The sequence below is a fragment of the Amblyraja radiata genome, chromosome 4, assembly GCF_010909765.2.
Source record: "Amblyraja radiata isolate CabotCenter1 chromosome 4, sAmbRad1.1.pri, whole genome shotgun sequence".
Lineage (NCBI taxonomy): Eukaryota > Metazoa > Chordata > Chondrichthyes > Rajiformes > Rajidae > Amblyraja > Amblyraja radiata.
The window spans coordinates 93,495,804-93,517,079 of NC_045959.1; the positions used below are offsets into that span (position 1 = coordinate 93,495,804).

A 21,276-nucleotide genomic window follows, 5' to 3' on the forward strand; every position below is an offset into this window, starting at 1 on the left:
ATATATCTTCCCACTCTAGAATCTGAATTAACACCCTGCATCATGACATAGGTTTTTCAATTGCACTCTGGAATTCAAAGAAGAAGAAAAAAAATCTCCTGCATATATAACATTCTCAGATTATGATGAAAGATTATTGACTTGAAATGTTAACTATTTCCTTCTATACAGATTCCTTACCTATTGAATATATTTTGCATTTCTTGTTTTTATATCACATTTCCAGCATCTCCAGCTTTGTGATTAGATTATAAAATTGTTTATAGGAAAAAATGTGCAAGATTTTGTATTGTCATGATGATTAGCTAAACAGTGCCTATGAACTTAAGTAAATTGATGTTAAATTAGCACATTCACTATATTGTTTTCAACAGCATATTAAAGACACAATATAATTTTGGTTTGGTTTTAATTATTAAAGATAAACACTAGTACATAATTAAAATACTAAACATGATTTTTTGTTTTGTTTCAAAAAAGGCAAAATATCATAGAAACCAAGTTCTATTCCATCAACTTATATTTTAAAGTTCATTATAACATCTAAAAATATTTTATAAATTTAAACATAGAAGAGCTAGAATGCAGTGACAGGTGTCATTCGAGTAAATAATTCAAAACGCAACTATTTTAATAAAAAATAAATTTACAGATATTTACAATTTTACAATCAGTTTATAAATGGAAGCACAAGTTAATTTGGATTTTCTTTCTGTGTGATTGCCATTCCGTTGATTGCTGTGTTGCTCAGCTTCATTTTAATCAATGACAAGTCAAAAATACTGTCTCCTATTAAAGGACAAATAAAGAATTTAATCACAAGTATGCTGTTAGCTATACTTTTAGGTAAATGTAAATCATATTTTTACCTGGCAATTCAATTCCTGAATTTTATTTGCTTGTCATTATGATCTAAAGTAAAATATTTCTTAATGTAACACATTATTACAGGGTGAATGAATAAAAATCTCAATAATCCAGTTGTTGGCATTGACCTGTGATAGAATTGCATGAGGTCGCTTGCTATGCCATTTCAGCAGAAAGTTAAGAGTCAATTACATTACTGAAGCCATATATGGACTGCATCAAGTACAGATAGCCAATCCAAAAGACATTAGTTCAGTTGATCTGACAATTCCAATTCAAGCACACACTAAAAATCCAACCAATTGGACTAAACATCCAACCAATTTCCAGAGGTTTGCAGAGAAATTATTGTCTAGTAGCACACCAATTATGACATAACTACACATACCTTAGTTCACTGACAATTGGCTTAGAAATAAGACAGAAAAAAAAAATCTGTTTTGTGCGACAGAAAATATTTTACGTTTTCTAATTGGATGTTCAAATATTACCAACACTCACCCAACAAAACCCAATGAGTCATGCATACCCTTTCTTCTTGATACATTTTTCATTTCTACAATTAAAACACTCAGTTTCAAGATGCTGCTGGTGATGACAACATTTCCTGCCTATTCTTAATTCCCCTTTTCCCCGTGAGAAGGGAATGGTGAAGCATCTCATTTCTTTTGGTAAATTTAATCTTAGTCCTGTTGATAAATTTCAGGATTTAGATCCATAAATAATCCTGTACTTCCATGTCAGGATGATACACAATTTGGAAGGAATCTGCAGGCAGAGGTATTCTTATTCTTCTTAGCTGTTGATTTGGTTAGTGCTGCCAGACTAGCCTAGGTGGAAAAAAACACAGCTACAAGGCAACAGTGGTGCTAGGAATGAGTGTTTATGATGATGGATAGGATGCTTTGTCCTGGTTGGTCTTGAACCCCTTGACATTATTTTAAGCTACTTTCAATGCAAGTGGAGAATATTCCCTCAGAACCAGGATCCAGTGTTCAAAGATCAAGATTTAAACTAGTCTTGAGTGCTGCCTATGTGGAGTTGATAGAATATAAAGAGAATGGTATTCATGTAAGATTTGTGCAAATGGGTATGTGATGGTCGATGTAAAGATGATGGGCTGCACAGGCCATTTCTATGCTGTATGATTCTATGACTCCCCCCCCCCCCCCCACCCCCCCCACCCCCACCCCCACCTCTTCCCACGATGTTTTTGGTGAGGAAATGTGCAATGATAAAGCCATTAAAAGTATAGAGGTGTAGCAGTGACTGTTGGCGGCAGTGGTCATAATCTTAAACTCTTCATATAGACAGTAGCCCAAGTGGCCTAGATTTTGTTCTCTGCAGGTGTGGGCTGTTTTAGTGACTAACGAGGTGTGAATAAAATTGAACATTGTGTAATCATTAGCCAACAACCCCACCTCAGATGTTATGAAGGAAGGTCATTGTTGAAGCAGCTGAAGATGGTTGGGCTACAGCTGGGACCGTGGTGACTGACATCCAATAATCACAAATGTCTTTGTGCTAAGTATGACTCTACCCACTGGAGTATTTTCTCATTATTGCGCGTTGACTTTAGTTTTATTAGGTTTCCTTTGTGCTACACTTGAAAAATAATTCATTTCGAAGAGCTTGGAAGCTCAGTGTACAAACATAAGAACAGCTGCTACCCCACTGCTATCCGACTGCAGAACCTATCACATCTTTCACACCTCATTGTTTTTTTTAATCTACAAATTTATTCAATTATTAAAAATATTTACAATACAATAAAACAAACCAGAACCCACCACCATAATACAATACAAACAAATATCCTAAATAAACTACTATACAATTATGTTAAAATCCTTATTGAGGATGCATTCAACCCCCTGTGGTGCCCAGCGGTCCCGGAAATCCCCCAGGGTGCCCGTGGACAGGGCGTAGTCCCTTTCTAACCCCACCCCACACCTCATTGTTGGTGGTGCTGGCAAATACAATTACTCTTAACTCTACCTCATTCTGTAACTCTGTTATTGTACCTTAATATTCTTTTGTAATACAGAAATTTGCATTACAATCTTGCACTGTTTTGCACATGTCTTTACATTTAACATTGTATTTATTTTATCTATATTGTTATTAATATCATTATTATGTCTATACTGTTTACTCTGCAAGCTTTATGTGAACAAGGAAATACATTGCACTCTCGTGCATATAATAATAAACTATCCTGAATCTGAAGGTGGACTTTTAAATGTGTTTGAATTTCATTGATTTTGCCTTCATACTTATTGTATCAAAACATGCATATCTGCATGCTTTTTATTACTCAATGTTTCCATTGGGCTGAAATATAAAACCAAGGATTGTAGAAATCTTTGAAAAGGCTATTCTTGTTCACATTTTCCTTTTTATAACAGAAAATACTATAAATACTTGCAAAGTCAGGTGGCATCCATGTAAAGCTATTTCTTCTAGCTTTATAGATGCTACCCAACATTATTTCTTGTTTTTACTTCAGAATTCCAGTTGATGCAGTGTTTGTGCTTTTAGCTGTAACTTCTCAATGTGGCCATTTACTCTTTGGTGGTTGTGTAGTGGCCTGGTCACGGTCAGGAAAAGACCGGACACCAGGCGGATTCAAAAGAAGCTTTTTAATTCCAGCAGTCCGAGTACACACACCACGACACCCTTATCTCTACCCCTAGGGAGTCGTCAGGAAACCCCGTGGCAGACCAACGCCCCTGTCCCTCAATCGGCGAGGGGGATGATCCAAGGAGTGGCCTACCCCCCAGGGACCGCCACAGGACCCCCCCCAAGTACCCGAGGTACGAAACGGACAGGAGGGCGTATACGGCGGCCAGCCCGGGTGCACACAACGCTCGGCCCCGGAACAGGCGCCTGGTCAACAAGTGCGGGGGACGAAGTAGCCAGAGGAGGAGGTACCCTAGACAGAGGCCGCCCTCGCTTTCGGGGCAGCGCTACCAGCGCCGGCCGATCGATATCAATATGTGCTGGCTTCAACCGCGCAACTGAAACAGTCTCACGCCGACCCCCCATGTCCAGGACGAAAGTCGACGAGCCATTTAGCTAGCTAATTCACTTTTACATTCACTCATGCACTCCTCAAAACATTTGGACATTTTTATGTACACATTTTTTAATAAAATCCACCCCTCCCCCACTCACTCATTTTGTCACAACCTGCTGGCCACCCACCATAACTCAGTACTCGGGGTCTGAAGCATTTTGTCGCCTCGTGCTGGCCAGCTACCATAACGGCTGCTGACGCCTGGCTCTGCTCGAAAAACGCTGACATTTTTCCCAACCGGGGTCTGAAGCACGTTCGGGGACCAGACCCAACGGGTCTGCACTTGGTCTAGTATACTATTAAAACTCTGTGTGTGTGTGTGTGCGTGTGTGTGTGTGTTTATTTGTGGGTGTCAGATTTGGCCTTTGATTCCTTGGTCCGCAAAACCACATGCAAAAACTCCGAGATTTTTTCCATTTCGCTAGCGAATTCACTTTTACATTCACTAATGCACTCCTCAAGGGGTGGAGGGGAGGGTGTGGAGAGGGGTTTAGGAGAGGGAGGAAGGGGGAGAGAGAGAGAGGGGAGAGAAAGAGAGAGAGAGAGAGAGAGAGAGAGGAGAGAGGGCTGGATCGCTATAGCTCTATCGAGATGAGGTGGCGGTGGTGAGTGTTTGTTTTCGCGCTGTTTTGTTGTGCTCTCTCTGATTCGGTTTTTCTCTTCGCCTCTTCTAGATTTGTTGCCGGTGGAGGAGGAACAATGTTACAGGGAGTGGATTTCTAAAATCACAAGGAAAATCTCTACTAAAATATGTACACATTGCCCCGTTTCGGCATCTGGTTTTCGAGGAGATACGTTTCACATGCAAAACGAGACACACACACACAGGCACAGACAGAGTATTAAAAGTATAAAAGTATATAGATAACGGCTGCCCAGCTGCTGACCTCACAATGCCTTTCCTCGTGGCCCACCTCGCTCATGCCCCCCCCCCACCGCTCTGGATTAATGCAGCTGTTATCAACGTGCATGCGCAGTTTTCCACGAGTTACGTTACCCACCCCTCGTTCTTCAAAAGGCGCAGAAAGAACGAGAAAGTTCTGCAGATCCAGAGGTCACTGATGCTCACGCGCTGAAGAGCTTTCTCCTCGCTGGCGGCGCAGCTTGTGAAGCCACCCCACTCCCCAGCCCGCTCACTCCAGCTGCGGGTTTCCAGGCCACTCCTCATCCTCTCTCTCTTCCCCCCTCTCTCTACCCCCCCACCTCTCTCTCTACCCCCCTCTCTCTCCCACTCTTTCTCTCCCCCTCCCCTCTCTCTCCCCTCCCCTCTCTCTCCCCCTCCCCTCTCTCTCCCCTCCCCTCTCTCTCTCCCCCTCCCCTCTCTCTCCCCCTCCCCTCTCTCTCCCCCTCCCCTCTCTCTCCCCCCCTTCCCCTCTCTCCCCCCTCTCTCTCCCCTCCTCCCCTCTCTCTCTCCCTCCTCTCTCTCCCCACTTCCTCTCCCCTCCCCTCCCTCCCGTCCCCCTCTCCCTTCCTTCCCCCACCTCTCCCCCCTCCCCTCCCACCCTCTCTCTCCTCCCCTCTCTCTCTCCCCTCCTCCCACACCATCCCCCCCTCACCCACCCTCCCCCCTCACCCACGCTCTCCTCCCCTCCACCTCTGTCTCTTTCCTCTCTCTCTGTCTCTCCCTCTTCTCTCTCTGCCCTCACTCTCTACCCCCAACCCCTCTCTAGACGCGCCTGCGAGTTGGGGGCTATGCGTCAGTGGATAGGGCAGTTATGGGGTAAAAGGAGCAAATTAATAATATTAATATAATATCAAGGGGGATAGTTAGCGTGTGTGCGGTGGGGGGGGGGGTGTAGTGTGTATGTGGGGGTGGTTAGTGTGTTTGACGCCACATGCCGCCCCCCCCCCCCCCAACCCGCAATGGACTTTCTTTGATGCAGTAAATATGGAGGCCAGAAAATTAATTGCTCCATAAAAATTAAAAACACACTGCAGGAGAAAATCAAATTTTCTTCCCTTGGAATGAAGCCTCAGAACAACCATTTCCAGATTATTTTGTGAGATTTTGGCAATTCAGATGGGTACCTTCAGGTGGAGTCATGCAGAATGTATTATGCCATTCAGGAGCAATGCTCTGTTGTGAACATAGGCCATTTTGTCCTGTGAGTGTTCATAACTGGGAGCTCCTGAGATTACAAGGTTTTGCCACTGTAATGCAGGATACCTGCTGCATGGCCAACAATTTACCTTACAGTCTCCAGCAGCCTCCACCACTGATGCACCTGCCACCTCTGATTGCCTGTGTAAAAGATAATGAAAAGGCAAATCCTATGTGACTCCAATGTCATCTCCTGAGAGGTCAGCATATCCTGGAAGAACATAGAATACTCTCTTCAGCTGTCATTTAATTAGATGATTTTCCATCTATCTTAATTATGCCCTGCCTGCTGTCACTTCATATCTTTAATATATTTGTCTGACGCTAAGATTGGGAGATTTTTGTTAAAATTTCAGTTGACTAAATCACAGAGCTTCCAAATTCACCACCTTTTGGTGTGAAGATGAGATCTCTTATATCATTGCTGATCAGCCCAATTCTAATTTTAGGTTATTACCCTTTTGTCCTGGATTCAGTAGTAAACAAGACATTTTGTATCTATTAAATCAAATCCTTTAATTATCTTACACAGATCAGTGATTAATCCTCCATTGTCAAGAGAATACTAATATAGTCCATGCATTCTGCTTTTGTAATACCTCAAATGTTTTGACCTGGCTATAAGAATAATTAATCAAGATATACTAACATCACAATACCCTCCTGCAGTAGAGAACACAGAAATGTAAGCAATATTCAGAAAAATCCTAATGACTGCCTCTTCCATCTGTGGAAAGAAAGCAGAAGGATAATCAAAGTTGATTGTTACTATAAATGACAGAGACAGTTTTTGGAAGGGTGGAGCAAATGGCATTGCTCTACTTCTGGCTTTGTTGTAGTCACACAGTAATTTGGACTCAGCCTGATAGGCAGGTTTCAGGCTGTAAAATGGGTATCTGGGGATAAAGGCAGGTAGGTGCATTTTGTCTGTTGATGCATTCTGACCTGCCATCTTCTTTCTCCATAACCATAATGCAACTGATTAAAAATCTTCATTCTATTAACACTTATGACGTACATATACTGCTAAGTTTAGAGAGACAGAGATATACAGCATGGAAACAGGCCCTTTGCCTATTTTGGAAAATATTAATAAAGTGATTAGGATTGAAAGATTGAAATGCATTGTATATAAACTGACTCACTTTCAATGAGTTTACGTATACACCTCTAAAAGTTAAATTGAAAGGTTAACAGCTACTTCATAACATTAGCTTTAAATGACTGTGCCCAGGATTGCAAGCATTTATATAAAACAGTAAAACAAATTGGTACAAAGTCCTCCTCTATTAAATATAATTATATTTTCAGAACATACAGTGCATACATAATGATAGGGACAAAGATCCATAATTTATTTATTTGCCTCTGTACTTCACAATTTGAGATTTGTAATGGGAAAAAAATCACATGTGGTTAAAGCGCACATTGTCAGATTTTAATAAAGGCCATTTTTATACATTTTGGTTTCACCATGTATAAATTCCAGCAGTGTTTATACATAGTCCCCCCATTTCAGGGCACCATAATGTTTGGGATACAGCAATGTCATGTAAATGAAAGTAGTCATGTTTAGTATTTTGTTGCATTTCTTTTGCATGCAATGACCGCTTGGAGTCTGCGATTCATGGACATCACCAGTTGCTGGGTGTCTTCTCTGGTGATGCTCTGCCAAGCCGGTATTACAGCCATCTTTAGCTTATGCTTGTTTTGGGGGCTAGTCCCTTTCAGTTTTCTCTTCAGCATATAAAAAGGCATGCTCAATTGGGTTTAGATCAGGTGATTGACTTGGCCACTCAAGAATTGACCATTTTTTAGCTTTGAAAAACTGCTTTGTTGCTTTATCACAGGGGTCGGCAACCTACGGCCCCTGGGCCGAATCCGGCCAATAACCCGAAATCATCAGGCCCACAGGCGTATTCTTTTTCTCAATCATCCGGCCCGCAGACTTTCGTCATCTCCGGTACCAGGAATGTTTAAGAAAGAACTGCAGATGCTGCAAAAATCGAAGGTAGAAAAAAATGCTGGAGTGAGTTTCTCCAGCATTTTTTTCTACCTTCGGTACCTGGAAGGCGATTTGGCTGTACCGCATCCCATGCAAAGCCGCCAGCACGGCCGCGCACCTTCTGTGTCTGGGCTTCACTGTCAGGATCAGGGTTGTCAGTAGGCCGGGGACGAGTGAGTATGATATTTGAGCTCAGTGCTCCGGATAGCGTCCTCGAAGGGACGGGATCCATGTGCACACGTGATAGATGTGACCCGCCATCTGTTCGCAGGCATATGTCCTGGCCCCTTGGCAGAAAAGTTTGTGATCATTGTCTTGCTGTAGAATGAAACGCCGGCCAATGAGTTTTGCGGCATTTGTTTGAACTTGAGTAGATAGGATGTGTCTATACACTTCAGAATTCATTATGCTACTGCCATCAGCAGTTGTATCATCAATGAAGATAAGTGAGTCAGTACCTTCAGCAGCCATACATGCTCAGGCCATAACGCCCCCCACCACCGTGTATCACAGATGAGGTGGTATGCTTTGGATCTTGGGCAGTTTCTTCTCTCCTCCATATTTAGCTCTTGCCATCACTCTGATATATGTTAATCTTCGTCTCATCTGTCCACAAGACCTTTTTCCAGAATTGTGGTTGCTCTTTTAAGTACTTCTTGGCAAACTGTAACCTGGCCATCCTATTTTTGCAGCTAACCAGTGGTTTGCGTCTTGCAGTGTAGCCGCTGTACTTCTGTTCATTGAGTCTTCTGCGGACAGTGGTCATTGACAAATCCACACCTGAAGAGTGTTTCTGATCTGTCGGACAGGTGTTTGGGGATTTTTCTTTATTATAGCGAGAATTCTACTGTCATCAACTGTGGTGGTCTTCCTTGGCCTGCCAGTCCCTTTGCGATTAATACGCTCACCAGTGCTCTCTTTCTTCTTAATGATATTCCAAACAGTTGATTTTGGTAAGCCTAAGGTTTGGCTGATGTCTCCAACAGTTTTATTCGTGTTTCTCAGTCTCATAATGGCTTCTTTGACTTTCATTAGCACAACTTATAGTCCTTATGCTGATAAACAGCAATAAAAGTTTCCAAAGTGATGGAATGACTGGAGGAAAGACTAGGGGCTGAGAGCTCTCTTATATCTGCATTAAGGAGGCATTTAAACATACCTGAGGAATTACAAACACCTGTGAAGCCATGTGTCCCAAACATTATGGTGCCCTGAAATGGGGGGCTACGTATAAACACAGCTGTAATTTTTATATGGTGAAACCAAAATGTATAAAAATACCCTTTAATGAAATCTGACAACGTGCACTTTAACCACATGTGATTTTTTTCTATTACAAATCTCAAATTGTGGAGTACACAGGCAAATAAACAAATGATGGGTCTTTGTCCCAAACATTATGGAGGGCACTGTAAGGATACAAGAAAATCGCAATCAGTATTTGGAAACGTTAAAAAAAAAATTTTTATATAGTATTTCACATCCTTACTACATGCCAAAGCTCTTTGCAGCCTAAAGGCTGTGGTCATCCCAAAACACTCATTGTCATTGTCAAAACACCCTACTTTCCTTCTTTTCACCTAAATAGGCAGACACATAAGATTTTAAATTGCGACTTTGAATGACGGGGTCCTGGGAATAAATTAATTATTTCAGTGCTGCAACAAAATATTATTCCAGGTAAGTGCTCACATCCTGAAACCTTCTGGTATGGCACCATGTATGTTCCTATTTAACCCAGCTGCAATTTATAATACGTTTCAGATGCATTATGCAAAATATTTCACTGCAGTGTCTCTTTTGATGACTATGGAACTTTTCTACTTTAAAAGGTTGGAATAATAATATTATGGAAGATACCATAGGATGAAGTTGATGCTCATGAAGGAATGATGCACATAGATCTGAAAACGCCGTTAATCCCTGCCGTAACCCTTACATGGATAAGCCCTTAATTATCATTAGCCTTACAACTCACAAAACATTATCGAAAATGGCACTTCAATTCTGTGGATCCATGTCAGCTGAAAACTGACAAATGCAAGGGAGCAACTTTCTATTTTTATCAATTTTTTGGTACATTACCACAATTTTACAAGAGTGAATACTGTTCAATAACTGAAACATGTGATCCAGGTATTTATATAATTCTAATATTCAGCAACGAGACATTTAAAGATAAATCATTCATTCACTTTATGAGCAACATACTATAATGGTAATGAGATGCATGGTGCAGAAAATTCTTAAATTCCACTTCTATTTTGTGTTGTGAAATTACATTACAATCATCCTTAACATTCAAATGACTTCTGTTGGAAATATATTCACCTTTAAATTGTCATTATGTAGTGATGTGATTGAAATCAGCTAGGATGTCTCTTTCCTGTTAAAATGCATTGTAATTCTGTGGAATCGAGGAATAATTTAGGTAATTCTTTCAAGAATTCTATTGATGCTACTCACCAACCAACTCGACTTGAAAAAAAACTTCTCGTGTTACATCCATGCAAATGTACAATCCAAGAGTAGAGATGCAGAACGCTGAAATATTTTGTGCTTGAAATGGAACTACTAATTATATAAGTATTCAGAAAACAAAACTATTGTAAACACCTACCATAGTGTCCAATTCGAGGACCATGGTTTAATTCCCATTTGGCCCGAGATGTGAGAAAAAGATCCTGTAAGTGGAGGGAAAAAATTGTGAACATAAAATATATCACAAGTTCAATTAAAACCAGAATGAAATCATTTCAAAAAAATTGTCATCCATAATAAAAAGAAAACATTATCATGCACTGCTACAAAAAAGTAAGATATTGTTTAGAGTGAATTTATTCTGATTCAAAACAAAATCAAACATTAAGCAGTTGAGGCTAACTATGACAATTATAGACAAAGGTTATGTGGTTTTTACACTATGTTTAACAGGATAGAATTTAAGAGATCAGCTACTGCTTAGTTTGCAGTTATAAAGTTTAGTCTCTACACAATTACAAGATCGATTTATAATTGTTAGGAGTTTAGAAGTACTTGAACCTTTTCTATAGTATTTTTTTTACTCTAACAACTTTACAACCTTGCTTTCTTTTAGCGTTTACTGGTTTTAAATGTTAAAGGTAAATTAAGTGATATTAAAATCTACTTGATTCATTTACCTTTGGAACTGAAGACCTTTTAAGGGTTACACATCCACTGCCTCTGACGAATGGCACATTAGTCAAGTCTGTTTGCCTCTAAAAAGCTTTAATTGCTTCCAGCGGAGGATTCATTTAGGTAATTCTCATAAAAATTCCAAAGTGCACTAGTGAAAAAATGCTTAGACAAGATGAAATGCTGATCACATTCTTCATATAAATTCATTGTTCAGTAGTGTATTTTCAAAGGGCAACAATATGGACTTTTTTTTATGTTTTAAGACATCATTCAGGTATATTTCTGTATACACCTCTCAAGACAAACTTTTTTTTTTAAAGAAGATTTTATAAAGACAAAAGTATGCTTTCCCTGTTTAAAATATTTTTGTGGATTTATTATTTGGCGTTATAAGAAAATATATCAATGTTACTGATATGTCACACACAGCAAAGTTTGTTTTTCTCTCAAAACTTTATTTGTATCAAGCAAGAATAGTCAATGTCTTTGATCTTAACACTACAGCATATCCGGAGACTTCAGTTACAAAAGAATACAACTTTACTTGGCATTTGGAGTTTACTGTTGTTTAAGTAAAGGTTTACAAGGGATAACGTTCTAACACAAGCTAAAACTTAAAATTCAAACCAAACTTAAAACTAGTTTTTTACAATAACTAAATGCAAAATGGATAAAACATTACTGTTAACTGAATCTGTCTACATTTTAAGTGATCTACATTATCAAACCTAGTTTGGTAATATTTTAAATTCTAGTTAAACTTAAAAACGTGTTAGTCCTGTTTACTCGTTTCCAACAGAGCACGTAACAAGATCAAAAGGTTTCCCACCCACCCTTCCCAAAATCAAATCGTTTCTCCATCGAAAGGACCATACAAGAATGCAGAACTGATTAAACAGATCTGTTATATTTAAGAAAAAAACTTTTATATAAAATAACCAATTACTTTTAACAGCGTACATCACTGCAGAAACAGCTAACTGATGATTGTATTTCACAGAGTAGATGGTGAGATCAGTATCGTGGTGCATAGGGGTGCTCCCTGTACGCTCCTTTCGGTGCTCTTGTTGGAGGAGCTTTCATCCGAGAGTTGGAATTCGTCCACTCTTCCTGACCTATTAGAATTATTATACATACACAAACAAATCTGAATTAGATTACCTAGAATAACAATGGAAGTTCACAAGGTAACATTTTAAATCATACTCTTTTATGAAAGACTATTTTTGTATATCAGATTTTTAAAGATATTTAATCGTCTTTTGTTAACTGCAACAAACCAAATTCCATTATCAATTTTAAAGTTCTACAAAGCATGTATATTTCGGTATTTCAAATTAACTTGTTCATCACAAAGGGTAAACCATTGGGAATTGTCCCCTATATTTATTATTGAAATTGTAAAGGTAAGCAGGTGCCAGGTTAAAGTGCATGCTTTTATTTATTACATTTGTGTTCATAAAAACTCAGCTTGAAGGAAGATAGTGAACTATCTTATGTGATGTTAAGATGTTTTACCAAGATAGAAACTTTAAATCAGAGACAGTTCATTAAAAATAAACGACTGTATATGATCTTGACCTGTTCTGCTGCTTGCAAAATGGCACCACAATCTGGTGCCATTTTTTTTGACGATGACAATTAATGCTCAACTCATTGGGCCCATCTTATCTGTGCCAGGTAAAATAACTATCTGGGTTTCAGCTCAATCCTTTGGTTTGTAACGTATAGCTCTTCAAATGTCTGCTCAGATACGTATTTAAATGTGATGAAGGCTTTCAGGCAGTGAGTTCCAGTTCGTCAGCACACTTCAATTGGAAAATAGCCTCTCAATTCCACTCTAATCATTTCACCAATTAATTTGTCATCAAATCACACTTCTGTGAAGGGAAATAGGTTCTTCCTGCTTACCCTGTATAAACTTCATAATTTTAAACAAGAGCAAACCATCACACAGTTACTCATGTCCCTAAAATAAATTAATCCTAGTCAACATCATTACCATATAACAACACAAAATTTCACTTCATCCTCTCTTGGGCTAACACATATTTTCTTCAGTAACGATCAGACTGTAGACCATATTTTTTTATGTGGGGCCATTTTTTAAAAACAGTTCCTGTATCATCTTTCTATATGATTCTATGCAGGTCTGATTAAAACAAACGTTCTTAATCTTCCTCTCTCCATATTGAGATACCTTCAAGGATCTGTAGATATGTACCCCGGGTTCCTCCGTTTTGCTTCACTCTTGTCATTTATCATTATTTTGTCTGTTTGCCCTCGTTAATCAAGTACATTATCTCACACATCTCTGGCTTGTAACCCATTTTAATGCCTAGTTAGCCAATTCAAAGCTACTTTTGTGCAGTCTAAAACTTTCTTCCTATCAGAAACATTCTATATTTTAACATAATTGACAAACTTAATCAGTTACATGTTTGTATGCCCTGAAAAGCACAAATACCGGTTGATTGTTAGCTACAGGTACCAAGGGCAGACGATTCTTGAGAAATATATATCCTCAAAGAGTGAAATTCAAGGTCAAAAAGACCTTCTGACTAATGCCCCTGCCCCACTTAGGAAACCTGAACGGAAACCTCTGGAGACTTTGCGCCCCACCCAAGGTTTCTGTGCGGTTCCCGGAGGTTGCAGGTGGTTGCCGGAGGTTGCAGGTAGTGGAAGCAGGTAGGGAGACTGACAAAAACCTCCGGGAACCGCACGGAAACCTTGGGTGGGGCGCAAAGTCTCCAGAGGTTTCCGTTCAGGTTTCCTAAGTGGGACAGGGGCTTTATGCATTATTTTATGACTTCAGGCAGACACTCATCTTTGATTTATTGTGACATTAATTTGAAGATCATGGTCCTACATAAAAGAGTTTTGGCATCTACCTTCCTTTAAAGATCTAATTTGTTTCCTATTTTATTGGTGTACTTTGTTGTACTAAAATGTTGCTGATTCACTGTGTTTTACAACTCAAATTGTAAATCCACTTGCTAAATCTCAAGATCAGAACAACCTAGATCTACCAGATTAAGCAAAGAACAATGAACAGTATCTTCAGCACACCACATGAGAGTGAAACGTTGGCCATGATTTCAAAAAACGATGGTGAATTTTAAGAATTAGAATGAGTTTACAATAAATCATGACAATAAAATCCCTCTAATAACATAAAATGTAAAAACACATGATCAAGATTCACTCTCCCACCCCTCTTCAAATAACGAAATGCTTCATTGATTTAAAACTAAATATTACATTAAACCTAGTATTTTCGTTGTCAAAAACCACAACTTTGGTTTGGTCGTTCTTATATTGAATATTTTCAAATATTCTTAAGAAACAAGTTTATTAAGAATATTTGAAAAACACTGAATGTTAGATTGATCTGATTGAAAGGTATTTTCTACATTCGGTAGAAACTCGAAAAGTTTTCAAGACACACAGAAAATGGCAGACCATCATAATCAAAAACCTTATTTCTCCCCAAACTGTCAAAACTTGGCATTTACTATAAATGTTCTTTTCTAAATCGAAATACATCATCACTAGGAAAAAAGAAAATTGTTATTGCTAATTTCAATATCCTCCGAATCCAATCCAGATATTTGACCGTGCTGGCAACTTGTTTACACTATCGTATGTAACATTTAAGTACAGGTTTCAGTTCAGTAAACTGTATTTAGAGCAAGGCTGGTAACCAAGTGATGAAAATTTGGGAACGTTGAACACCTTCCTGTTCCCTGCAGAATGAGACTTCAACATTTTAGAGATAAAAATTGCAAGAGACATATTTACAATGATGTCACTAAGTTAAATGAGAGCAAGGCTTTGCAAAACCATTCTACCTTAAAAAAAATCAACTCCCTAGGACTCAGGCATTGGACACATTTACTAATAATTAAAAGCACCATAAAAGGGAGACTCACACCAGAATTAAACTTACCAAAATAACATGTTATTGAGGTCTTTAAAATTCTAATATTTTCTGGCAAACCAAAATTCACCCCACTAGCTTTAAGAATAAGGAGTAAGCCATTTAGAACGGAGATGAGGAAACACTTTTTAACACAGAGAGTGGTGAGTCTGTGGAATTCTCTGCCTCAGAAGGCGGTGGAGGCAGGTTCTCTGGATGCTTTCAAGAGAGAGCTAGATAGGGCTCTTAAAAATAGCGGAGTCAGGGGATATGGGGAGAAGGCAGGAACGGGGTATTGATTGGGGATGATCAGCCATGATCACATTGAATGTGGTGCTGGCTCGAAGGGCCGAATGGCCTACTCCTGCACCTGTCTATTGTCTAGCTCTGATGTAGGCAGTGAGAAACCATAACTACACATTCACAAACTGCACTCCCATAATTTTTTGCATCTATCTATCTATCTATCTATCTATCTATCTATCTATCTATCTATCTATCTATCTATCTATCTATCTATCTATCTATCTATCTATCTATCTACCTATCTACCTATCTATCTATCTATAAATTTTGTTCCGATCGATGGTATATTTTAAAAGTTATTAAGATTTTAAAATCTTAAAAAACGCGCATGCAGATTGGTCTCCTCTCCTGTCTGTCACTGCCATGCAGATTGGTCTCCTCTCCTGTCAGTCACCGCCACGGCCAGGACAGCGACGCCCCTTCCTACATCATCGGCGTACTGATTAACCGCATCTGCTGTCAGTCGATTTGTCTGTCGATTTGGTTCATGATATACACGCATAAGGGGGCATATTTAAATGTACCACTGTTTGAGGTTCACAATTTGCGGGGGAAATTGTTAGCATGTATGTGTGATTGTATTTTCGCGAAAACGGTACACAATAGTGTGAAAATGTTGGTCAGAACCTTAATCAGCTTTTTGCCGTCGTCAATGTGATCTTTTTCCTTCAGATTTGATGTTATTTTTCTCAAGCTATTGAAGTTTTAAAAATGCCAACTTTGAGAATAATAACTGCCTTTGAGAGGGAGACTCTTCCAGCAGCTTCCAGTGATACAATACAATATACAATACCTTTTATTGTCATTTGAACCTCACATGAGGTTCAAACGAAATTTGGTTTCTGCAGCCATACAAAAAAAGAACCAAGACACACACCAACACAATTCAATTCACATAAACATCCATCACAGTGAGTCCTCCTCACTGTGATGGAAGGCAAAACTTAAACATATCTCTCCCCTGCACTCCCCTCTCCCCCCCATGTCAGAGTCAAGGACAGAGTCAAAGCCCCCGGCAGGCGGTTAAATGTCCCGCAGCCATTAAAGCCGCGCCGGGTGATGTCACAATGGCATCTCACAGCTGTCCAATCACAATGGGATCTCATTTACCGTGATCTCATTTATCATTCACAAGTTGCCGTGAAGATTGGGATCTTGAAGATTGAACTTGAACTTGAAGATTCCGAAAACTGAAAATGACATCACAATGTGATCTCTGCTGCCAATACACAAGCTATGAGAGTGTTTTTACATTGTTGTGAGGATAGGGACATAGTGGAGGAGATTTAAATATTTTAAAGTGACATTTAAAAGTTGGATTTCTTCAAATCTGCACTGGCAGTTAGGCAGTTATGACATCACAATGCCCTACCGGCTACAATGTTTCTATCCCAGAATACTGAGTCCTTCACAGCAAATGTCCTTCAGGGAAAGAATCTGCCAGCCTAACCCAGCATAGAAAAGTTTAATGATTAGATTTGGATAACAAAAGATGGCCCTGTCGGTGGGACCTAGATCACATTAAATCTTAGTGCAATTGCATTTTATTTTAAGTTTAAAATGACCTGCACAGTTGGGGGCTATGGGTGAGTGGTGGAATATTACATTGGGGGAACGGGTTGCATTGGGAGAACGGGTGAGTGGTGGAATCTTACGTTTGGGAACGGGTTGCCTTTGGAACCAGGCCTCCCGTGTGACAGGGACCCAACGGGTGAGTGGTGGAATCTTACGTTGGGAAACAGGTTGCGTTGGGGGCCAGGCCTCCTGTGGGGGCTATGGGTGAGTGGTGAATTATTGCTTCGGAGGAAGGGTTACATTGGTGGAACGGGTGAGTGGTGGAAACGGGTTGCGTTGGGGGAACGGATGAGTGGTGGATTATTGCGTTGGGGGATGGGGCACAACGGGTCCCACTTGGTCTAGTATATTACTAAAACTATCATCTTGTTTGGATGTCTGCCTGTCTGTGAGTGTGTGAGTGAGATCCTGAAATTACGCCACATCGATCCATGATAGTGCTATCATTTTTGCACCACCTTACTCACAATTGTCTTGTGATGGGTTTTCAACAAGTTTCCTTTCAAATTAATGTTATATTTTACAAGTTATTAATATTTTTAGCTTTACAAAATCCCTCTTTGAGAAAGGGAGGTCTGGTCCCCCAACGCAACCCGTTACCCCAACGCAATATTCAAACACTCACCCATAGCCCCCACGGGAGGCCTGGTCCCCCAACGCAACCTGTTCCCCAACGTAAGTTTCCACCACTCACCCGTTCCCTCAACGCAACCCGTTCCCCAAATGCAATATTCCACCACTCACCCATAGCCCCCAACTGTGCAGGTCGGCTCATTTTTAATGCAATATTCAACCACTCACCCATAGCCCCCACAGGAGGCTTGGTCCCCCAACGTAAGATTCCACCACTCACCCGTTCCCCCAATGCAACCTGTTCCCCCAATGCAATATTCCACCACTCACCCATAGCCCCCAACTGTGCAGGTTGGCTCATTTTTTCACCCTCCCTCATTTAAACTTAAAAAAAAATACAATTGCACTAACACTTTTTTTATTCTTTAATGTGATGTAGATGCCATCGACAAGGCCATTAAACTTTGCTGTGACTTTGCAATCACATATGTGCTACGTTAGGCTGGCAGATTCTTCCCCGGAAAGATATTTGCTGTCAGGGACTCAGTGTCCTGAGATAGCAACATTGTCGCTTGTGGGGGCATTGTGACGTCATAGCTGGTACTAAAACTCTCATCTTGTTTGGATGCCTGTCTGTGAGCGTGTGAGTGAGATCCTGAAATTACGCCAAAACGGTACACGATTGCGCTACAATTTTTGCACCACCTTACTCACAATTGTCATCTGGTGTGTTTTCAACAAGTTTCGTTCAGATTGATGTTATAATTTACAAGTCATTACATTTTAAGTTTACAAAACCCCACTTCGAGAAAGATTTTTTCCAATCTGCAGTGGCAGTTACCAGCTATGACAGCACAATGGGACTGTAGCCCTGCCCATTACAATGTTGCTATCCCAGTACACCGAGTCCTTTAGCAAGTGCAATTGCATTTTTATTAAAGTTTACAATGAGGGAGATTGAAGATGGGGAAATGAGCCAGCCTGCACAGTTGGGGGATCGGGTGAGTGGTGGAATATTGCATTGGGGAACAGGTTTCGTTGGGGACAAGGCCTCCCGTGGGGGCTATGGGTGAGTGGTTGAATATTGCGTTGGGGGAATATGGTCCATTTTCTGAGACCAATCTTGGGAGAAGAATTCCATGCAGCACATTTGGGAATTGAAAAGATGCAATGTCTTTCTTTTGTAACAGAGGCCTCAGTGGGAACTTAAATGTGGTGGGACAATAACCATGATCATCTTTGTTCTGCCATCCTCTTTAAGGTGTGCTGATAATTTCAAGGCATATTTCAATGTGGACCTTCTTTTCTTTTAAACCCCAGAGATTTATATTGGTTAATTTGGATACAGGCCCTTCGACCCACCAAGTCCACGATGAACCAGCAAACAATTCACACTAGTTCTTTGTTATCCCTCTTTTGCAACATTTACTTAACTTACTCACGAGACAATCCCTTCATTCTAGGAAGCTAGCATGCACCATGTCTGTAATAAAATATAAACTTAAAAAAAATAATGATCGCAAAAGTTTTCATTTTTTCCTGATCAATCTGCCATGCGTTTTTACCATTAGCCACGTTAAAAATCCATGCACATTAATATGCTCACTAATCCTGAGTTTTACCATCTCAAAATCAATCGAGACATACATTTAAGTTCGACATTTTTAACAAATCCATACCCACTTGTTTAAAGTACACTTCCCCAAATCATTAATTATGCTCCTCAAATTAGTGAATTACTCATGGTCCTTGAACAAGGTTCCATTCCAGAGAATGTGTGTAACCCAAACAGCTTGCAAGTTGGAAATGCGGCACTGGGCAATATATTTAAACAAACACCCAACGGGCAATGAGTAGTTAAGACAGGGTGTTTAACTCATCCATTCAGATATTGCTGCAAACTGCGTTTCCATGCAGCAGATGCTGCTACAGTCGGTAAATGTACAAAAAACTGGAGGCACTCAGTGCTTGTGGCAGGAAACAAACAATTGGCAGAGTCATAGAGCTATACAGCATGGAAACAACCCCTTCACTTCTCCTTGTCCACGCTGACCAAGTTGGCATGGGAAACTCACATTTAATTGCATTTGACCATATCCATCTAATGGCCCTGTCTCACAGTGCGAGTCCATCCACGATTGATCCCGAGTGAAAGAAAAAATCACACTCGTGGTTGTCTACGAGAATCCAAGTTTATGTTCACGAGTTGTTTAAAAGAGTTCCCATGTGTATGTCTAAGTTTGCCGTTTACTTCTCATTTCTGCGATGTACCAAGTTCCTCCCCCGAGTTACCAAGTTGCTCTCCCGAGTTACTCTTGAGCCAACCGTGAATGAATGCCTGTTTTAAGTATCAAATAGAGGAGCTGGACAGCATCTCATACAGTAAGTATATTCTGATTCAGTATTGAAAGTTATTCAATTTCAGAACTTAAAAAAACTAGGCAGGATCTTGGCCCCGCACTCGCTGCCGCAAGGAGGCGGTGGCGGCGAAGCAACAGTGTTAAAGAAGACAGCTCCATCCTGCGGCTTTGAGTTAAAGATAGAATTCAGCGCGATATGACCTACAAAGGGAAAATGCGCACCGTCCAGTGCCAGAGCGCTTCATATACGTGGGAATTCCCTCAGTATGGTCACTCAGCGGGACAGGCAGCATCTCTGGAGAGAATGAATGGGTGACGGGATGGCGTTTTCACAATTCTGCTGCGTCTTTGTGTTACTCCAGCACTGTGTGTTCACTTTTTGTCAACCATTTCTTGTGTATGACATTATTTGTATCCGTGGCAGTTGATTGTCACTCCCTTCAGTTTCCCAGGAGGTCGGGACGGGACAGGAGTTGGGAGGGAAAGGTGGGGGGTGGGGGGTGGGGGGGGGGGGGGAGGGGAGTAGGGGAGGAGGGGATGGGGGGTTTGGTGTGACTTAGTACGGGAGACAAGTGTAGGAGAGGTGTACTGACTGTGTGGGCAGACACTTTGGTAGTGATTGCCCACCTGTCTCAAAAGCCGCTGTTTCTCCCTGTCCCTGGGATAGCAGGGGGCGATCAAACAGCACAATACCCCCCACCCCCTCCACGCCAACACGAAGGGCAACGATCCCAAGGCTTCAGCGTCAGAAACGGCGGGCAGGCGACAATCACTCGCCATAACGCGAGAGATCATGCACTATTGTAGGTCTCCTTTGCACGTCGGTGTTTCTGTCTTTCTCCATCTCATTGTTGGCCCTGTCTTTCGCCACCCCCACCCCTCTGCTTCCCGGTCATGTGTGTGACCCCTTCCCTCCCCTCTCCAGCTCCCCGCCCATTGCACCGGGCGCGGGGGCTTCGCACCGTCTTCACGTCAGCGACGCCAGCAGGTCAGTGCCAGTCGCCCCGGGGCAGGTGCTCGGGGGCTCTCAGCCCGGAGCGGGGGGGGGGGGGGGGGGGGGGGGGGAGATGGGAGTCAGCGGGCACGCCGGCTCTGCCACACCATGGGCCGCCACCAACCAAGCCACCCGTCCATGTCCACACGCTCGGTAGAACAGGAGCTATGACTGGGAACTGTGCCGCCCTTGCCCCCTCCCTCTGCAAACAACCCCACTTTCCTGCTCACCTAACCCGCCCATCCCTTCTCTCTGGGTATTGAAGGCGCTTCTGGTCTGCAGTGTGCAATAGTCACCAAAATACACTGCATCTTTAGAAAGGAAAAATACAAAACATG

At 41.1% G+C, this 21,276-nt stretch overlaps 1 protein-coding gene across 10 annotated transcripts in view; it reads right to left on the bottom strand.

The window, feature by feature from the left end:
- Positions 1-392: 392 nt before the first annotated feature.
- khdrbs3 (KH RNA binding domain containing, signal transduction associated 3) overlaps positions 393-21,276 on the bottom strand; it is a 206,595-nt gene continuing 185,711 nt past the window's right edge. For 8 of the 10 annotated variants that reach the window (XM_033019960.1, XM_033019954.1, XM_033019961.1 and 5 more), the window contains one exon: positions 11,646-12,326. In XM_033019960.1, the coding sequence (XP_032875851.1) occupies positions 12,226-12,326 (101 nt within the window). In that variant the 3' untranslated portion in view covers positions 11,646-12,225. Of the gene's footprint in view, positions 790-6,136; positions 6,259-10,672; positions 10,737-11,645; positions 12,327-21,276 lie in introns of those variants that run through there. The other 2 variants (XR_004411791.1, XR_004411790.1) reach the window with 2 other exon arrangements.